Source organism: Perognathus longimembris, chromosome 26 (assembly GCF_023159225.1).
Source record: "Perognathus longimembris pacificus isolate PPM17 chromosome 26, ASM2315922v1, whole genome shotgun sequence".
NCBI classification, from domain to species: domain Eukaryota; kingdom Metazoa; phylum Chordata; class Mammalia; order Rodentia; family Heteromyidae; genus Perognathus; species Perognathus longimembris.
In genome coordinates, this window is record NC_063186.1 from 8,723,257 (window position 1) to 8,743,770 (window position 20,514).

Sequence of the window (20,514 nt, forward strand, 5' to 3'; positions counted from 1 at the left end):
CTCTGAGCTGGCATTCTTTCACCTGTCGCTCTCATGTATAGATGGCAGATTTTTCTTCATCCTGAACATGTTTTCTCACACCCAGAAATGTACTTTTTTTTTTTTTTTTTTTTGCCAGTTCTGGGCCTTGAGCTCAGGGCCTGGGCGCTGTCCCCGAGCTTCTTTTGCTCAAAGTTAGCACTGTACCACTTGAGCCACAGCGCCACCACCAGCCTTTTCTGTGTATGTGGTGCTGAGGAATCGAACCCAGGGCTTTGTGCATGCTAGGCAAGCTCTCTACCACTGAGCCACACTCCCAGCCCTGCGCTCATATTTGAACCAGCATCAGGCCACACACATTCAGATGTGGATTCCGCTGAAGTCCTGTCATATGTAAAGGACCCTCAGGCATCCTAATGTATTACCCTTGTCTTCCTTTCTCCCTTGTCAGTCTGCTCTGATGCCTGCCTCTCCTTTCATTCCTGGGTGGGCACCACCCCCACCCCCTGCATTGATAGACCATCCAACCATCAGAGCTCTAACTGTGTCTCTGCTTCGTGGACTGCTGTGCTTCAGTACAGGTTGAGCTGAATAAGACAAGGATGATCAATGTGGAGTTGGTAGGGACCCTTGGTAAGGAACTTGGTGTCTAGCACAGCCAAATTCAGAATCCATTCCCCTTTTGTCATAAGCCTCTGGTGATACAATCCCTGCTTGGGCCTGTGTGCCTCAGTTCCCCTAACAGTGAGCACACTTGTCAAAATGGCCACCAGGAATAAGTGAGAGGATCTGAGAGGGGAACCACAGGACCTGGGCTTTCCTTTGACACTTTGTTCCCTAGCTTTCCTGGCCATACCTGCAATGAGGTATCTTGGCAGTAAAGGCTCAACTCCATCCTCTCTACCTTGAGACCTTTGGATAGAGCCCAGGGCACAGTAAAGAAGGCCTCTGCCTTGTTGCCGGGAGCTCTCCTGGTCCTACTGCAATTTAACCATCAAGGGAGCAGAAGGCATAGAGAGAGATTGGCCATGCAGTGTGGTCTTCAGATTGTTAGAATCCTTCTCATGCAGTCTCCAAGAGCTGGGCCACTATTTCTGCAGTTAAAACTAACTTGTATTGGAGAATGTGTCTGTGTGTCGGTAGCATGGGTCAAGAGTGCACTGAGACAGCTGTACTTAACTATCCCAGCAAATGGCAGCCATCATTGTTACTGGTCTCAAAGTAGATCCCATTAGAATGAACATGGCAGCAGGTCATCAGCCTAGATTCCAAAGCCCCTGGGAGTAGCCACAGGCTTGCTGGGTGCTTCTCACCCTGTGCACATGCCTAGGATACTTCTAATTTGTATTTCTGTTCTTCCCCTTGCTCTCAGGAATGTTCTAGACAATCGCCAGCCCTAAGTACTTCTGGTGGTTATTACCCCATTACCCTTGTCTGTACTTAAGCATCTATATAAGAATAAGTGTTCCCAGGTGCTGGTGGCTCAGGCCTGTCATCCTAGCTACTCAGGAGACAGATCTGAGGATTGCACTCCAAAGCCTGCCCAGGCAGGGAAGTCAGTGAGACTTATTTCCAATGAATCACCAGAAAACAGGAAGTGGAACTGTGGCTCAAAGTGGTAGAGTGCTATCCTTGATCAGAAAAGCTCAGGGACAGTGCCCAGGCCCTGCGTTCAAGCCCCATGACCGACTAAATAAATAAATGAATGTCACTGGACACTAGTGGCTCACTAATTTTAACTACTCAGGAGGCTAAGAACTGAAGATTGCGGTTGGAAGCCAGCCCAGACAGGAAAATCTGAAATCCATACCTCCAGTTAACCACCAAATGGCTGGAAATGGAGCTGTAACTCAAGTGGTAGAGTATTTGCCTTGAGCACAAAAGCTCAGGGACAGTATCTAGGCTCTGAGTTCAAGTCCCAAGACTGGAACACACACACAGAGTCACAGAATAAGTGTTAAGTGTCATACTTAGCATAAGTATGTGACACTTCAGAATATATGGTTTAACTATCAGGGGATGAGACAAATTCTTATCTGGAGAACCAGTATGTATAAAGGGAAGGACATGGTGGTAAAGAACCTGATAGGTTCTGCAATGAAGCTGGAAGAATATATTCTTCCAGATAAAAATGTGGCAGAGGGGAGTCCCTTAAAAGCTGCAGAGTGAGATGATTATATTGCACGGGGAAAGAAACCTCTGCTGCTGCTGATATTGTGATCAGATAATGTGTTGGAGAAAGGCTTAGGCCTAGTCCTTTGGAGCATTATTCAGAAAGACCCAGAGGCCCAAGAAAGAGAAGCAAGTCCTAGCATTCCTTCATGGTAGAAAGATGCCTGGGTAGTTGGACAGGTCATAAACCACATCTATGGTGAGTTTACCTTGGGCTGTACACTGCAAGAGAGCATATTAGCTGACCTTTTTTTTCTTGTTGGTCTGAGACTGGGACTGGAATTTGGTACCTGACACTTGTATCATTGGCTGGTGCTTTAGCAATAGAGCCACGCCTCCAACCCCAGGCTGACCCACACACCTTGACTTACTTTTGAATGGCCACCAATTGGAGAAGGGCAGTAACCATCATAGCCACACAGTGGCAGCAGAGAACCAGCTGATGGCTATTATACTCCCAAATGGAGTATGGAATGGAGGATCCAGAAAGATATGTGAAGATTTCCCCTAGTCTCCAGAAACCTCTCCAAACATTTGGGGACAGTCACAGATTCATGAAAATTCCAGGGTGGACTCCAGGTGGCGGTTGTTTTGCCTTGCAGGACCATTTGTTTTGATTTGTGCTGGTCCTAGGGCCTGAACACAGGACCTGGGCTCTGTCCCTCAGCTTGTTTCTTTTCTTCTCAAGGCTAGCTCTCTACCACTTGATCCCTAGCTCCACTTCCAGCTGTTGGGTAGTTTATTGGAGATAAGGGTCTCAAGGTCTTCCCTGCCTCTGGCTGGCTTTAAACCACAGTCCCCCAAGATCTGTTTCCTGAGTAGCTAGGATTACAGACATAAACCACCCACCGGTGCCTGGCTCCTGTATGATAATATCGTTAGATGTATGGGCTATGAAACACTGGATCCGTGCCATGGTTTTCACTGAGTGTTTATTCATTTCCGGGACAATTCCGGTGAGGGGAGTGGACACACTTTCTGTTGCTTAAGGCATAATCTCTTCTAGGTACTGGGTGTGGACACCCCAAGTCATGTTCCCTCCAGTCACCAGGTGTTCAGGGAGCTCCAGTCTGGAGGGAGGGAAAGTCCTGCCTTGGGAAATGGAGGAAATACCCAGTGAACTGTGTTGGGGTGGGAGTAGCTTGGGGTCTGCTGCCCGGAGAAGAGTTTGGCATGGGCTGCCTGGGAGGAGAAGCAGTGTTTCCAAAGGTCTGGTTAGCGGGGGGGATGTGAGGTGTATGGGGTGGGAAGTAGAGGGAGTAGAGCTTTCCAACCCTTCTGGGATTCCTTCCTCCCACAATCCTCTTCCTTGCCACGGCCCTGGAATCCATTGATCATAGTGCAGGCCCCTCCCCCAATCTCCCCAAGCTTCTCCCTTGAGAGCCCAGGCCCACTGGATTCCCCCAGGCTCTCCCTCTAGTGTTGAGGGAAAACACATTCTACAAGCTGTGTGGATCCAGGTAAGGCAGATGGTAAAAATAGAACTGGATCCACCCATCTCTTCTTTCTAGAGAGAGAACTCTGGGCACCCATCTAACCCAAACTACATGTGTGCCAGGTGCCAAGGAATGATTCACACCTGTCATCCTAGCTCCTCAGGAGGCTAAGCTCTGAAGATCAGGGTTCAAAGCCCGCCCAGGCAGGAAAATCTGTGAGACACATCTAAACTTATCCACCCCCAAAAAAGCCCGATGTGGAGATGTGATTTAAGTGATCAAATGCCAGCCTTGAGCACAAAAGCTCAGGGACAGCACCCAGGCCCTGAGTTTAAATCTCAGTGCCGGCATACACACGTGCATGCGCGTGCGCGCGCGCACACACACACACACACACACACACACACACACACACACACACACCCTATATTCTTATTTCAGAAACTGAGATTAAAGGTGCTCTTGGGATTTCCAGGAAATGGGAGAGCAACTGGAGCAGAGGCAATTAGGAAGTTCCTTCTATTTTTTTTTTAACAAAGAAAAAAACCTTCTTGCTTCCATTTCCTGGAGTTCATTTCAAGAAATATGATTCTATATGATCAGATGCACATACAGGAAGTTCCTTTCTGAGGTCAGTTTTATAGATTTTTGTGCATGTGCTCTTGTGTGTGTGTGTACACACACACACACACACACACATTGTACAGCTTCCACATGTTGAGACTCCAGGAGGGGATCAGAGCTACGATCATGCTTTCACATAGGTTGCCTCTGACTCTTTTTTGTTGTTGTTGTTTATTTGTTTTGTTTTTGCTACCAGTCCTGGGGCGTGGACTCAGGGCCTGAGCACTGTCCCTGGCTTCTTTTTGCTCAAGACTAGCACTCTATTAGCACTCTACCTCTTGAGCCACAGCGCCACTTCCCGCTTTTTTCTATGTATGTGGTGCTGAGGAATCGAACCCAGGGCTTCAAGTATACGAGGCGAGCACTTTACCACTAGGAAATATTCCCAGCCCTGCCTCTGATTCTTAAGCCAAGCCCTATACTTCAGCCTTTATGATGCTGCTGAAGTGCCAGACTTTGAAGTCAGGCCCCATTTTACCACGTGAACCCCGTTTTAGAATCGAACCCTGAGCCAATCAGATTTGTACCTGTGTCCTAATCTTGCTTGCTTGAACACCTGATTGTTGTAACCTTCTCCTTTGCTTTTATAAGCCCTGTGTAATCACAGCTCGGGGCTCCCTCCTAACCTCCGCTGTGTCGGTGGGTAGGACAAGGCCCGAGTTGCAGCTCGCTTAATAAAGCCTTGCCTTGCTTTTGCATTTCGGAATGTCTGAGTCTCGGTGGTCTTCTCGGTGGTGGTCTTGCAACTTGGCACAACACTGCTCAAAAAAAATGTATAGAAAAATGATGGCCTCCACCATTCCCTCCCTACCCCCACATCTCCCCTCTGACCTACGCATTTCCCACACAGCTGGAACCTTCTAGACCCCCTCTGGAAACAGGCTTCTGAGGGTACCACTAGTAAACAACTCCCCAAGAAGAGCCAGATTGCCCTGAACCCTTCTTATCTTGCCTAAGAATGGGATGGGATATCATAGGCCTGCTCACTTCTCTCCATGGTCTCTCTCTCTCTCTCTCTTTCTCTCTCTCTCTCTGACACACATCTACACACTCACGCATGAAGGCACACACACACACACACACTTGCAGAGGGCTGAGAAATAGATGCCCAAGAAGTGGCAAGTTTCACAGGGTTGGAAAGAGTCAAGAGCCTGGGGAAAGGCCTGGCTCCGCCCATGGCCCCGCCCGAGCCGGGCCGCACCCGCGGGGCCCGGCTCCCTTCCGTCGACTTTGCTCCGGGAGAGCAGGCCAGCTGCGGGGTTGGCTGTATCGAGGCAGGCAGGCAGCCCGGACAGACGGCAGAGGAAGCGGCAGCTCCACTCCCGGCCGGCCGTAGTGTCCTGTGTCCGGCGGCGGCGCTATCAGGTGCTCAGACCCGAGGGCAGGGGAACCGGGTGGTCATCCCAGCAGCCTGGGAATTGGGGATCGGCTGCCTGGAGCTTTCCTGATCGCTGCTTCACAGGGATCCCAGCCCTGATCTGCTCACAGCAGAGGGCCTGCACCCCACAGGGAATTCCCGTCCCCCTCCCCCCCCAGGGGCCACCTCAGCTCAGGCCCCCTATGGGGCTGCTCCTGTCGCCCACCCCATACTGTCTGCTGCTGGGGCTGCCGGTGGTGTTCATGGTGAGCTTGGACTGGCAGTGCCAGCGCATGCCTTATTCGGCCTCTCGCAACTTTGAAGTGAATTATGTGGTTCCCAGTTTCTCCTTGGGCGGCCCCGTGCAGGCCATGGTGACCTATGAGGATGGTGACATTGGGAGTGCCGTATTTGTAGCCACACGCAATCGACTCCATGTGCTTGGACCTGATCTGCAGCCTGTGGAGAGCCTGGCCACTGGCCCTGTTGGGGACCCCGGCTGCCAGACCTGTACATCCTGTGGTCCGGGTACCCCTGGCCCACCCAGTGACACGGACACACTGGTGCTGGTGGTGGATCCTGGCCTTCCGGCGCTGATCAGTTGTGGATCGAGCCTCCAAGGCCGCTGCTTCCTGCATGAGATGGAGCCCGAAGGAACAGCCCTGCGCCTGGCCACACCAGCCTGCCTCTTCTCAGCCCACCACAACAGGCCCGAGGATTGCCCCGACTGTGTGGCTAGCCCACTGGGCACCCAAGTGACCCTGGTGGAACAGGGCCAAGCCTCTTACTTATACGTGGCCTCTTCCCTGGACCCACGGGTGGCCTCCAGCTTCAGTCCCCGCTCCGTGTCCATCCGACGGCTCAAGGCGGATGCCTCTGGGTTTCAACCAGGTTTTCCTGCCCTGTCAGTGCTGCCCAAGCACCTGGCCTCTTACCCGATCAAATACGTGCACAGCTTCCACGCTGGAGACTTTGTCTACTTCCTGACCGTGCAACCCATCAGCGTGACAAGCGTTCCTGGTGCCCTGCAAACACGCCTGGCACGACTGAATGCCTTGGAGCCGGAGCTAAGTGACTACCGTGAGCTGGTTCTCGACTGCTATTTTGCTCCTAAAAGGCGTCGGAGGGCCTCCCAGGGTGCACAGTCTTACCCGGTGCTCCAGGCGGCCCACTCTGCTCCAGTGGGTGCCCAGCTGGCTGCTGAACTCAGCATCCCAGAGGGCCGTGTGGTCCTCTTTGGGGTCTTTGTGGCTGGCAAGGATGGTGGCCCTACAACGGGCCCCAAATCTGTTGTCTGTGCCTTCCCTATTTACTTGCTAGACAATTTGATCAATGAGGGGGCTGAGCACTGTTGTGAGTCCTCATCTCATTCTGGACTCCCACGAGGCCTTGACTTCTTTCAGACACCCAGTTTTTGCCCCAACCTGGTGAGCAGAAAGCCCTCCAACCCCCCCCCACCCCCTCACCCCCCCCCCCACCCTTTGAACCGGGCTACTTGTGGCTGAATGTAGGCTGCTGCTTTCCTTCCCTCGGAGGGGACCTAAGTGGGGGGAGGGAGGGCAGGCAGACAGAAAGGAGAAGGTTCTACCTAATTCCTAAGTGCTGAGGAGGTAGTGTGAGAAATCAGTCAAGGGGGAAGAAATAATCACACCAGAGGCTTCTCTTCCAGCCTGCCTTGTCCCCTCTTGGTACCTTATTTTGCTCTTTTACCCTCTCAGTCATCATGGCTTCCGATTTTGTTGTTGTTGTTTCCCTGGTTATGTGAGGATAGAATTGCAACATAATTCTCTCTCTCTCTCTCTCTCTCTCTCTCTCTCTCTCTCTCTCTCTCTCTCTCTCTCTCTCTCTCTCTCATAGCTCCCAAATTCTGGGTTGGATAATGGGCATCCCATCCAATCTGCCTACCGCCCCTACCTCCAGAGACACACTCAGAAAAGTATATACATAGGCACAAACATACGGGCAGATGCTTACAAGCACATAAACACACAGCTGCTTGCCAACATAAATGTTGCTTTCCTTATGGGGAGCACTTGTTTTGTTCTGCTTTCCAAAGGTTGTGGGGGGGTTGGCGGCGGGTGGGTGGGAAAGGAGTTGTCAGAGAATATCCTACCAGGGGGTTTCCAGGGAGGTCTGAGGACTTCATTGGGGAGCCTGCGTGACCTAGGCTTTTACTAACCCCTTTTCTGTAGGAGTGGTTACAAAAGGATCTGGGACATGTTAGGAAGGCAGCTTGGCTCCAAAGGATTCTGGGAGCCTCACCCCAGTCTTGAGCAAGCAGCTGTAAACATCTAGGGATGAGTAAAGATCTCTCGGAAGGGCTGATTGGATTTAGTCCATCTGAGACTTTCTCCTACTATAGCCAAGGCCCTGCCTGCACTGATAAGGAGATCTCATAGCCTACCTTCCTTCCAGTAGCTCCTATGTAAGCTGTCCAGCCTTAGTATCAAGAGGGGGAAATGGAAACGAATAGGACTTTTTTCTTAGGATGCTGTCTAGAGGGCCTAGGGTTGTAACAGCAGTAAAGCAATAGGAGGCCTGAATCATCAAGCAGACCCACAGACACTGCTTTCGGAGTCCCTGGGTCTTTCTGTGATACCCTCTTCACTGACTCCTTTCTGCTCCTATCAGTGTCCCAGAGGGAAAGAATTTATACCCAGGGGGAGGTGGGGATGTTTAGCCTTTCATCCTCAGTTGACACAAGTGGGTTGAAAGGCCTTCGGGGTGTAGACTCTTTATCTGGGTCTGGCTTGCCTGGTTTCATCTTCTTTCCTTTGGGGAGTCAGAACCTCTCCCAACTTGGTGAATAGTCAGTGGGTTGGAAGATATCCAACAAGACGGGTCAGTGCCAGGCACCAGGAGGACTAATCTTGGGTCCTGCCCACAGTCTGGGTCTGGCCCTTGGGAGATGTGTGAGCCAGTGTTTGCTCAATGATTGCAGGCATTCAGCACCCACTGAGTGTTCATTGGGATTGGTTCAGGGGCTGGTGCTCATTTTCCATAGGTTCAGGTAGGATATGGGCCTTAGGTAGGATATTGTATACTTGAGTGTCTTCAGGAACTGGCTCCCCCAAGTCCAGCATAGGAGCTAAGTGCTTGGGACCTAGAGGCAAGTCTATACGGGTGTGGCCTGGTTAAGTTAGCACCTCTCTTTTGGCTCCACAGCCCCACCTGTCCCTGAGTCATGATAAAAGAACCTAACAGGCTTCCAGCCAGGGCCAGGCCCCCCGTCCTTTCAAGTGAAGACAAAGTCCCAGACTCCACCCACATAGGATACAAACGCAGGGTGTATAGGGTGTCTACACCCAGCTTTGTACTTCCTCTGGCCGCTCTACCATCTTCAGTTCTGTTCACCACTGAGATCAGGAGTGGGTTAACTTTATGTGGCTTTGATAAAGGCTTTGAGGGACCTTAAAGAGTGCCCTCAGGGATGGCCAGGAGAATTCTAAGGCTGGCTATTGAGTATTTTCTGTGTCTCTCACACAATTCCAATACCTTAAATTCATAGCCTAGCTTCTTACTTTTCCAGGAACTTCCATGGTCCTTCCCTGGAAATGTAGCTCCCCCCCCCCAACACCCTCTTGCTATCTCCCAGTCCCTTGGGAGACACCCAGACCATAGGCCTTTAGTGGATCTCTTTTGTACATGAGGCAGAAATAGGTAACAGCTGGAAATTCAGGGGGAACTTTGAAGCCTCCGGATGAACCAAGTTACCAATCTTGTTGGCCAATAAACCAATCACTGGAGCACACATGCAGGGGCAGAGACTGACCAAGAGGGGGCAGGAGAGGGCTCTGATTAAGAAGATTGATTAAGAGCACAGATTTCTAACTTGGTTCATCATCTCCAGGAGCTGTCTTGAAGGCTGACAAGCGAATTTGTTTCCAGATGAATGAGAATGGAATCAAGTCAGGTCTGTGAGACTAAATGAAGAGGCTGAGGCAGGAGGATCAGGAGTTCAAGACCTAGACTAGAAAGAGAGGCCTTGTCTCAAAAAAAGAAGAAAAAAGAAAGAAAGGTTCAGTTCTTTAGTCAGGCCATGTAAGGAGTCAGAGCTTGGGTTGTAATGATTATCGTAAAAAATCCCCCAAAGGGTTCAATGCACAGAGATGAACCCTGATTGCCTTTTCTCTTGCCTCCCCCAGCCTGTCTCGGAGGCCGCAAGCTCCCGCATTAGCTGCTACCATTTTCCCCTGTTGGTCAGCCACAGCTTCACCCGTGTGGACTTATTCAACGGGCTGTTGGGACAGGTGCAGGTCACGGCGCTGCATGTGACACGTCTTGGCAATGTCACAGTGGCCCACATGGGCACCGTGGATGGGCGTATCCTGCAGGTAGGTTCCTCACTCCATAACCCCACCAGCCTTGCATTCCTGTCTCCATGCCCCATTGGGCTCTTTTTTTTTTTTTGTCCCCCAGGTGGAGCTAGCCAGGTCATTCAACTACTTGCTGTATGTGTCCAACTTCTCACTGGGCAGTAGTGGTCATCCCATTCAACGAGATGTCAGTCGCCTCGGGGACCACCTATTCTTCGCCTCTGGGGACCAGGTAAGGTGGGCAGGCTCTCTCTGGGAAGGGAGTTGTGGGACCGCCAGCCTTCCAGTTCAATCTAAGGAGATATTGATGTTCAAGCGTGAGATCACCTGATACCTGATGCACACGTGTGAGACTCACTTCCTGTTTTTGTTGTTGTTGTTGTTGTTTTTTGTTGTTATTTTGCCAGTCCTGGGGCTTGGATTCAGGGCCTGAGCTGTCCCTGGCTTCTTTTTGCTCAAGGCTAGCACTCTGCCACTTGAGCCACAGCGCCACTTCTGGCCATTTTCTATATATGTGGTGCTGAGGAATCGAACCCAGGGCTTCATGTATACGAGGCAAGCAGTCTTGTCACTAGGCCATATTTCCAGCCCTCACTTCCTGTTCTAAAATGAGACTAGCAGGGCCTAAGGGACCGTGTTTCTTCCCTCTGTTCACTCCTAAGCCATCTATTTGTCATCCTAAGGTCTTCAAGGTACCTATCCGGGGTCCTGGCTGCCACCATTTTCTCACCTGCTGGCGTTGCCTGCGGGCGCAGCGTTTTATGGGCTGTGGCTGGTGTGGGACCATGTGTGGCCGGCAGGAGGAATGTCCTAACTCCTGGCAACAGGACCACTGTCCACCTGAGATCACTGAGGTACAGCTTCCCTGCCAGGGCACGGGTCCTGGGGTGAGGGGGTCAACAAATATTGACCAAGGTCTTCCTCAGGCCTAGAACGCTGTAGCCATAAGAAGAGCATGGGGGGTGGGGAGAGGAGGCTGGGGAGGTGGCTCAGTGGTAGAGTGTTTGCCTAGCATGCATGATGCCCCGGGTTCGATTCCTCAGTACCACACACAGAGAAAAAGCTGAAAGTGGTGCTATGGCTCAAGTGGTAGAGTGCTAGCCTTGAGCAAAAGAAGCTCCAGGACTGGCAAGAAAAAAAAAAAAAGCATTCTTGTTGGAGGAGATGGCACATACCAAGATTTGAGAGGCAGGAAAATGCTTGAATGAGGATTATTAAGTGGATCAGAATGACTTGTGGGAGAGGCAGGCAAGAAGGTATGGCAAGGAGCTCCAAGGGAAGCAGATGGGGCCGAAAGAAGTCAACACACACCAAGAACTCAGGCTATTGGCTTGCCCCACTTCAGTTCCACCCCCACAGCGGACCTTTAAGGGGAACCACGAGGCTGACCTTGTGTGGCTCCAACTTCCACCTGCGCCCTGCTGGGCTGGTATCTGAGGGAACTCACCAAGTTACTGTGGGCCAAAGCCCTTGCCGGCTTCTGCCTAGGGATGCCTCAAACCTCAGGTACAATCTAGACCCCGTCCCCCCCTATTTCCTTCCCTGTGAGAAAGACCCTGTCCTCAGCTTGCTGAGAGAGGGGAAGGGCGGGGAGATACAGGCCAAGCTAGCAGTGTGGCTCTGGCTGCTTTGTCTGGGGGAATGGCTCTTGCCCCTCTTGAACCCTGCATGTGTGACTCCCGGTCTGTGTAGTCATAGACTGGGTGTGTTAAGTCCCTACCCTGCTCCATCCATCTTGCCGTGCAAGAAGGCATGGGTGGAAGGGTTACCATCCTCAGGCTCTGGGGAGCCCTGTGAGTGTGCAGCTAGACCTTTGCAATTCCTGCCTGACTTTGTGGGTTCCCCCTGGTGCTGTAGCCCAGTACCTCGCAAAGACTTTGTAGAGGAACTTGAATGTGAGCTGGAACCCTTGGGCACTCAGGCAGCAGGGACTACCAACGTCAGCCTCATCGTGACTAACATGCCTCCGGGAAGGCACTTCCGGATAGATGGCACCTCCGTCCTGGGAGGCTTCTCTTTCATGGTGAGGCCATTTTACCCCCTCTGTTGGCCTTGGCTGGTGGGAAATTCAAGAAGAGAAGAGTTTGGAGTGGAGGGCTTGTTCCAGCGAAGCCTCTTCCACCCTTTAGGAGCCAGTGCTGCTAGCAGTGCGTCCCCTCTTTGGCCCCCGGGCTGGAGGTACTCGTCTCACCTTGGATGGCCAGAATTTGTCAGTAGGTACCAGCTGGGCTGTGCTGATCAATGGAACTCAGTGCCAGCTAGAAAGGTAAGTACCAGCGGGAAAGGGGACAGAAGGCCACAGAGTCATCCCCACCCCCCACCCGGCTACTACCTGGTACCACTAAGGTCACTCTGGGCCAAAGCTCCTACTGCCTGCCGCCTGCGGGACTTGCAACCTGTTGGTACCACTTGGTCCTTGCCCTCCTGATCCTTGATGGGGGGTATCCAAGCATCCTCTTCCCTATGACTCCCTGTCCTCTGCTCTCACTTGAGGGGCCTCGTCAGGTGGGCCTTGGATCCTATCAGAAGAGGGCCTAGTCATATGGTCAGTAGGGGGAACAGTTCCCAGAAGCCCCACTGTTCCCTCTGGCTGGAGGCAAGGAAGCCCACCATACCCATCCACTGGCTCCAGCCAAGACTGTGGGGAAGCTGTTCCCTCCCTCTTTGCCCTTCTAGTTATCATATATTATTTGGGGGAATTTGAACTAATCACTTAAGCCCCGCCCCTTGGGTAGGGCTGCCAACCAATAGAGAAAGTAGTAGCTGGGATTAGCAAGTCCTTGGAGGGAGGAAGCATGCCATTATTGGGGGGGGCAGGGAGGTGGGGGGGGTACTCCTGAGTTCAACCCTTCATTCCCGCAGGCTCAGTGAGGGGCAGATCATATGTGCCACGCCCCCTGGGGCTGCCACTGCCAGCGTCCCCCTTCACCTGCAGGTAGGGGGTGCAGAGGTGCCCGGCTCCTGGACCTTCCATTATCGGGAAGACCCTGTGGTACTGGCAGTCGATCCCAGTTGTGGCTACTCGTAAGTTCTACTCTTTATCCACATGGGCCTCTGAGGTATAGAGGAGGTGGCTTCAGAAAGCATCCTAAACCCATCACCATGGCTCTCCTCCACAGTGGCTCCCACGTCACCATCCGTGGCCAGCATCTGACTTCAGCGTGGCACCTAGTGCTGTCGTTCCACGACGGGCAAAGAGCAGTGGAGAACAGGGTGAGTGCCGGGCGCTGGCCGGAGGGGAGGAAGGCTGAACCAGCCCCCCCCACCCCCCCCATCTCCAGGCTAGGCTGTGAAGCCTGGGGGTGTAGCCTCCAGGTCGGGCGCTGACCTCACTACTCTCTTGTGGGTCCCCGCAGTGCACAGGTTGGCATCCGGAGCAGAATCAGTGCCGCCTGCCTGAATATGTGGTCCGAAGCCCTCGGGGATGGGTGACAGGAAATCTAAGTGTCTGGGGAGATGGTGCTGCTGGCTTCACCTTACCTAGCTTTCGCTTCTTATCCCCACCGACTCCACCCAGTGCTGAACTGGCCCCGCTGAAGCCTGAGGAGTATGCTGTTAAGTTTGAGGTAGGGGGAGGGGCATGGGGAAGGGGGAGGCTGGGGGGAGGGTTCTGGAAGATGGAGTGGTGAGAGCCTGGTCACTGGTTAATCCTTGTTTATTTATTTATTTATTGGCCAGTCCTGGGCCTTGGACTCAGGGCCTGAGCACTGTCCCTGGCTTCTTCCCGCTCAAGGCTAGCACTCTGCCACTTGAGCCACAGCGCCACTTCTAGCCATTTTCTATCTATGTGGTGCTGGGGAATCGAACCCAGGGCTGCATGTATATGAGGCAAGCACTCTTGCCACTAGGCCATATGTATACGAGTGGTTGATCCTTGTGATTGTCTCTGCAGTATGTTGGGCTGGGTGCTGTGGCTGACTGTGTCGGTGTGAACGTGACGGTGGGTGGTGAGACTTGCCGGCACGAGCTCCGCGGGGATGTGGTGGTCTGTCCGCTACCGCCCTCCCTGCAACTCGGCAAGGAGGGTGTTCCACTGCAGGTAGGCAGTCTAACTGGCCTTCCGTGGGGGAAAGATGGGCTGAAGGGTCTGTGGGGCTGGGCCTGAGCTGTCATCTGCTCCCAGGTCTGTGTGGATGGCCGGTGTGACATTTTGGGTAAAGTGGTTCGGCCAGGCTCAGGGGGATTGCCACCGAGAACACTCCTGGTTGTCCTGCTGCTCTTGGTCCTGCTCCTGACTGCATTGGCCACTGCACTGATTTTCAGCTACCGGTGGCGGCGGAAGCAGCTAGGTGAGCTCTCTTGCTCTTCCCAACTCAGCCTCTACCCCTACCCTCCTTGGATCTTCAAGTCCCCACTGCCTTCTCTCTCTGCCTAAGATGCAAGGAGATCTCCTACACATCCCTAGCATGGGGGGGGGGGGCGGGAGGTGGGCCCCCCCCAGAACATGATGAGGCTGATCACCAGCACTATGCTTTCACAGTACTTTCTTCCAACCTTGATGATTTGGCATCCTTGGACCAGACAGCTGGAGCTATGCTCCTACCAAGGCTCCGCTCGAGCTCAGATGACCCAAGTGGCCTTGGTGAGATGGTGGAGACACTAAAAGTTAGGGCCACCTGTTCCCCACAAGCCTCTCACTCCCTTTCCCCAACAGTTCTCTCTGCCCTTGGTGGTCAAGACTCCAGCACCCCAGCCCATGAAGAATTCTCAGATAACAGGGATGGATCCTGTGTCCCACTGTTTCGGACAGAGTCTATCCAGCTCAAGGACCTTGACAAGGCACTCCTGGCCAAAGTCAAGGATGTACTGATTCCCTACGAGCGGGTAGTCACCCACAGTGACCGAGTCATTGGCAAAGGTATGGAGGAGCCACGTGGAGAGGAGGGAGAGCTAGGGACCAGATGCAGTCCTAAGATGACAGGGACTTGAGGAACGGTGGGACCAGACTCTGCTCTGGCTTTCTGACCAACTTGTGTGACCTTGAGTGTGCCACTTAACCCCACTAAGCCTCTGTGTGCTCATTTGTGAAGTGGGGTTAGGATAAACATTTTTCAATGGGTTCTGGAATGAATTAGGCAGGCATGGGAGGTCTGCAAATAGTTCTGGGGTTGTGTGGCTGCTAGGTTGTTTTACTATCCTTCCCTTTCCTCTTTCTTCTCTTCCTCCTCCCCCTCCTCTTCCTTCTTCTGCTCTACTGCTTGTGCTACACCTCTACTTCTGGCTTTTTGCTAATTAGAAATAGGAGTCGCAGCTGGGCACCAGTGGCTCACGCCTGTCAGTCTAGCTACTCAGGAGGCTGAGATCTGAGGATTGTGGTTCAAAGCCAGCTAGGAAAAAGAAAGTCCCTAAGATTCTTACCACCAATTAACTACCAGAAAACCAGAAATGGCTCAAACTGGTAGAGTGCTAGCCTTGAGCTGAAGAGCTCAGGGATGGTGCCCAGGCCCAGAGTTTAAGCCCCATGACCAACAAAAAAAAGTAAAAAGAAATGAGTCACATGGATTTTATTTTTGCCTGGGCTGGCTTTGAACTGAGATCCTCAGATCTCAGACTCCTGAGTAGCTAGGATTACAAGCACCCAGCTTCTTCCCTTCCCTTCCACTTTGGATCTCTGTGTAACTCAGGCTGGGTTAAACTCATCCTCCTCCTATCTCTGCTTTTCAAAGACTGGGATTACAGGAGTGTGTCACTGTACCCTGCTGCTACTATTTGTTTTTAATGTCAGATGGGCCCGTTTGGTGCTCAGAAGTCTGAAGTCCTGTTGCCAATGAGGGGATGTGATATAATCCTGAACTCGCTCATCCTCTCGTTCTTACCAGGCCACTTTGGAGTCGTCTACCATGGAGAATATACAGATGAAGCTCAGAATCAAATCCACTGTGCCATCAAGTCACTGAATCGTAAGTAGGTCATCGTAAGTAGGGTGGGCAGGCAGAGGAGCTCAGGCGGGAAGGGTCATGGTTTTTTTTGTTGTTATGCTGCCCTACAGGCATCACGGAGGTACAGGAGGTAGAGGCCTTCCTTCAGGAGGGGCTGCTCATGCGGGGCCTGCACCACCCCAATGTTCTGGCTCTCATTGGTATCATGCTGCCACCTGAGGGGCTGCCTAGTGTGCTGTTACCCTACATGCGCCATGGTGATCTGCTCCGGTTCATCCGTTCACCTCAGAGGGTCAGTCGGTGCTCCGCTGGCCGTGGGCAGGGGTGGAGGGAGGGGCGGGAGTGGAGGGGGAGGTAGCCGCTGCTCCTTCCCTTGCTCACCCATGTTCCCTCGTGTCCACAGAACCCCACTGTGAAGGACCTCATCAGCTTTGGCTTGCAAGTAGCCCGTGGCATGGAGTACTTGGCAGAACAGAAATTTGTCCACAGAGACCTTGCTGCTAGGAATTGCATGTGAGTAGCTGGCTGGAAGGAGCTGGAAACAAATGGGCAGGTCGTGAAGGTAGACAGGTACCCAAGTATATGTCAGAAAAGGACCCACTGTAGACTTGGCCATCCTTGGCATGTCCTCTTGTCTCTTGAGCCTCAGTTTACTCTCTCTCCAAGTTTGGACTGGGATGCGGTAGCTGTGGAACTGTGGAAGGGCCCAGAACAAGTGTGTTTCGAGCCTGATGGAAGCCAGTTGTAAGGCTGATTCTTTCCTCCTAGGCTGGATGAGTCATTTGTGGTCAAAGTCGCTGACTTTGGTCTGGCCCGTGACATCCTAGATAAGGAGTACTACAGTGTTCGACAGCAACGACATGTTCGTCTACCTGTCAAGTGGATGGCCCTAGAAAGCCTTCAGACCTACAGATTCACCACCAAATCTGATGTGGTAAGGCTCTGCCTGCTCTCTGTCCACCTAGCTGTCACTTCCTAGCGTGTTTTGGCCTCATCTCTGCGTGAGCTGAGCCCAGTGACTCTTCAGGTTAAGCAAGCCCTGCTGCTCATTTGTCCAAATATGAGATCGGTCGAATCTCATACCTGCCAGGGAAAGAAGACATTGAACTCATGGGTTCCTCAGAGAGAATCCAAGGCTTGCCCTGCCCAAACTCTGGGCAGGCTGAGGTGGTGGGCGGCAGAGGGGCCCAACTTGCATGGTAGGAATGAGGTCAGAGCAGAGACAGTGGGCCTGGGTTTCTAGCTAAAGGATTCTAGGAGGGACAGGACTTAGGGAGTCCCTCAATTCAGGGTGCTAGATGAATCTCTTCATGTCTCTCCTCTCCCAGTGGTCCTTTGGTGTGTTGCTGTGGGAACTGCTGACTCGGGGTGCTCCACCATATCCCCATATCGATCCTTTTGACCTCATTCACTTCCTGGCTAAAGGTCGTCGTCTGCCCCAGCCTGAATATTGTCCTAACTCTCTGTGAGTATGTGCAGTTGTCAGTAGGGAAGGAGCAGGGGCACCCCGCACCACCCCCGCCCCCCCTCCTCCGCTCTCCCGGAGATCAAGGAAGGATAGGAAACAGTTCTTGCATGGCATTTTGATGAACCCTCGAGTTAACAAGGCAAGTTATCTTCTCCGGGCCTCAGTTTCCCCACTCTCATGCACGATAAGCTACTGAGAAGGCCTCTCGGTTTCCATGGTAACAAGCATTCTAACTCAGTCTGGGTTGAGGCCAGTGCTTTCATTTCCCACACACTCTTGCTAAACAGGGGGGGGTGGGGGGTGTTTTCCATCTTTTCCACTTACTTAACCGCAAAGAAAGATTCCATTAGCTCTCACACCAGCCCCTCTGCATTTCCTGATCAGGGCCTACCCCTCTCCCCCAACAAGATCTAGTTTCAGATACCTCATTCTGTGTGTGTGTGTGTGTGTGTGTGTGTGTGTGTGTGTGTGTGTGTGTGTGTGTGTGTCCTGGGGGCTTGAACTCAGGCTCCACTTGGGAAGGCAAGACCAAAACAACATTCCCAACTCAGCTCCTGATTGAGCGGAGCCTTGTCCTATGTGCTCATCCCTGTTTGGCTCCACAAGGGTTTAAAGTGGATAGCTCAGAATGTCTGGTTTAGGGGGTACACCTCGTCCCTGACCTCCCCTTTCCTCTTCCAGGTACCAAGTGATGCAGCGATGCTGGCAAACAGACCCAGCAGCACGACCTTCCTTCCGTGCACTAGTGGTGGAAATGGAGCAGGTAGTGGCCTCGCTGCTTGGCGACCACTACGTACAGCTGTCGGCAGCCTATGTGAACCTCGGCCCCAGCGCCTTGGATGAAATGAATGGGGTTTCTGAACCGCCTCATTCCTCACCAACACACAGGAGCGGATCCAAGCCAAGGCCTCACTCAGAGCCACCTCTGCCCACTTGACCTCAGGCCTACGCAGGCCCATGGGGGCTGAACCTGCCTCGTAGCCTTGAGCTACCAACCCCCAGCGGCCTCTGGGTCCTTCCAGGCCTGAGGACATCGATCTCCATCTTGTCTCTGCCCTTTAATCTTCAGAGGCCCTAAGAGGGGAACAGGGGACATGAACTCTCTTACGCCGCAGAATGAGCCAGTGTGGGTGATTCTTTTGTAGCATATATTTATGAAATGCCTGCTGTGTACCCTGCCTGCTGAATATTGAGAACTCGGTAGTGACCACGGAGACACTACCCCTTGAAGCAATTTTTAAAATAAGAACATTCAAATGTAAATGTTATAAAAGATAGTAGGCCTCTTTGAGGCTATGGAGGACTACTTTACATTAAAGAAGTGACTACAAAGGTGAAGTAAGCTTCCCAAGAAGTGTAGTGTGTATGTGTGTGTGTGTTTGTGTGTGTCAGTATTGGGGCTTGAACTCCGGGCCTGGTGTTCTCACTTGGCTTTGTAACTCAAGGATGGTGTTCTACCACTTGAGCCACACTCCCACTTCTGGTTTTTGGCTGGTTATTTGGAGATAAGAATTCCACAGACCTTCCCACCTAGGCTGGCTTGAATCATGATCTGCATATTTCAGTCTCCTGAGTGGCTAAGATTACAGGTGTGAACCGTCCGTATGGGTCTAGGAAGTGACATTTGTGCTGAAACCTCAGCAGGTGGGGAGAATCTGCTAGAAGCAGAGTTTGAGGAAAGAGAGTTTTGAACAGGGTGAGCTGCACTTGTATAAAGGCCGTGTGTCTGGGAAGCACTTGGGGTCAGTCTGAAGGCTCTAAGAGTGTTGGCAGGCAAGATCAGATTATAGGGCTCTGGGGACTGCTGCATAGATCAGGTTTGAGTACAGAAGGGCTCAGCAACCTGGATGGATTGTTCCTTGGCTCAGGCTGCCTGCCTCACTCCCCCAGACAACTCTAGTGCGTCTCCAAGACCCTTTTTCTCCATCTGTGGTACACCGGATCACATAGACACTCCCATCTTGGGGCCTGGGGAGGCCTGCTCTCCAACCCTGCTAGCATGGTGCCTGCAACCTTGAGAGGAGCTAGCACAAGGCCTCAGCTCCACACTTTCAAGGAGCCAAGATCGAAGTGCCAACTGCCCAAGCTATTTATACTCACCAAGGCCACTGTGCAATCGTTGCCAGAGCAGCACAGTCTCCCGGGTAAGGAAAGGTTTCCCACTCGCCTGTCCCTTCTGCACACCCTGACTGCTATAGAAGCAACTGGGCCCTGCTGGTGCCGGGAGCTGAAGTGCTTGGGTGCCTGGGCCCAGTATATCAATTACATTGTTCACTTGCCCTCACTTGGGATGCCGGTGGCCTCCATCTTTCTAATTGGAAGACCCCCCCCCCCAGCTCTCCCCTAAGGAGGAACAGGTCTTCTCTATGAGTCTCCAGATCTGTGCCCCTTATACAGACCTGGAGCAAGGACTCTCTGCTAAGCAGTGGGGAGCTGTTTGCACCCCATACCGCTGCCTCACACCGTCACCTCAAGTCAGACAGAGGCTCGGCCCACAAGTGGGTAATGCATAAACGACACTTCTGTTGGAAGGCAGGGGGCCAACGTGGAAGAAGAGCCTGTGAGCAGAAGGTGAGCGAGACAGATTGTCTATTCACCGCTCTACCTCCGGTGCCTGTCAGTACAGCATAGAGATGACTGTGGTCTTGCACACCTGGCTACGAACCCCTTGTCCACGTGAGTGAGAGGGCTGACAGTGGTGTTGTCTGAGGCTGGAAAGAGGTCTCTAGCAACCAAACTTGCAGTCCTTCCCCTTTTACCCTATTTGAAAACTCTAAGCCCCAAGTGGGGTGATAAGCAGGCCTAGGAGCTCCTACCCTATTGGCGCATCTGTTCACAAGAGAAGGGATTAGGAAAGGAGGACAGGAGGAGAGAAGCTTAGCATGGAGAGGGGTCTCAGGGAAGGGAGAGTTTCCAGGCTCAGGGAGTATCAGTTTTCCTCTGCAGCTAGAATGTGGAGGTTTGGGCCTGTTTCTGGGATTTTACTCAGTGACAGCTTCAGCTGAACATCAGTGTTGCTGACATTTCCCTCCAAGCCAGATAACGCCCCCCTCCCTTATAGAGGGGAAATAAGTCCTTTTGGAAGTGCCAGTTAACCCTGCCAACATGCCTTTCTGAACCAATGGCTTCCCAAAGCTAGAATTCTCCAGGGAGAGGTTCCAGTTAGGCAGGTTCTTCAGGGGGGTCCTAGATTGTTGCTTTCCTAGATTATGTCCATCTCTGTACTTCCCCTGCCCCCCCACCTTCCAAGCTCCAGTCCCAAGTCTCTCTGAAGTGTCAGGAG

The 20,514-nt window shown here is 52.5% G+C and overlaps 1 protein-coding gene across 1 annotated transcript; it reads left to right on the forward strand.

The window, feature by feature from the left end:
- The first annotated feature begins 5,579 nt into the window (after window positions 1-5,579).
- Window positions 5,580-18,547, forward strand: Mst1r (macrophage stimulating 1 receptor). The gene is made up of 20 exons (XM_048334901.1): window positions 5,580-6,995; window positions 9,714-9,902; window positions 9,988-10,116; window positions 10,568-10,738; window positions 11,230-11,390; window positions 11,742-11,907; window positions 12,014-12,150; window positions 12,747-12,908; window positions 13,004-13,097; window positions 13,241-13,450; window positions 13,777-13,923; window positions 14,008-14,173; window positions 14,365-14,466; window positions 14,539-14,742; window positions 15,704-15,784; window positions 15,874-16,055; window positions 16,167-16,276; window positions 16,532-16,697; window positions 17,092-17,228; window positions 17,913-18,547. Exons 1-20 carry the CDS (start codon window positions 5,772-5,774, stop codon window positions 18,166-18,168), a joined length of 4,194 nt encoding a protein of 1,397 aa, XP_048190858.1. The 5' UTR covers window positions 5,580-5,771; the 3' UTR covers window positions 18,169-18,547.
- Window positions 18,548-20,514: the final 1,967 nt, after the last annotated feature.

Bases quoted from the DNA above. Each gene is read 5' to 3' on its own strand.
- Mst1r (XM_048334901.1), top strand. From the start codon at position 5,772: ATGGGGCTGCTCCTGTCGCCCACCCCATACTGTCTGCTGCTGGGGCTG. The intron at 6,996-9,713 runs GTGAGCAGAAAG...TGCCTCCCCCAG, and splicing joins CCAGTTTTTGCCCCAACCTG to CCTGTCTCGGAGGCCGCAAG. The intron at 9,903-9,987 runs GTAGGTTCCTCA...TTTGTCCCCCAG, and splicing joins TGGATGGGCGTATCCTGCAG to GTGGAGCTAGCCAGGTCATT.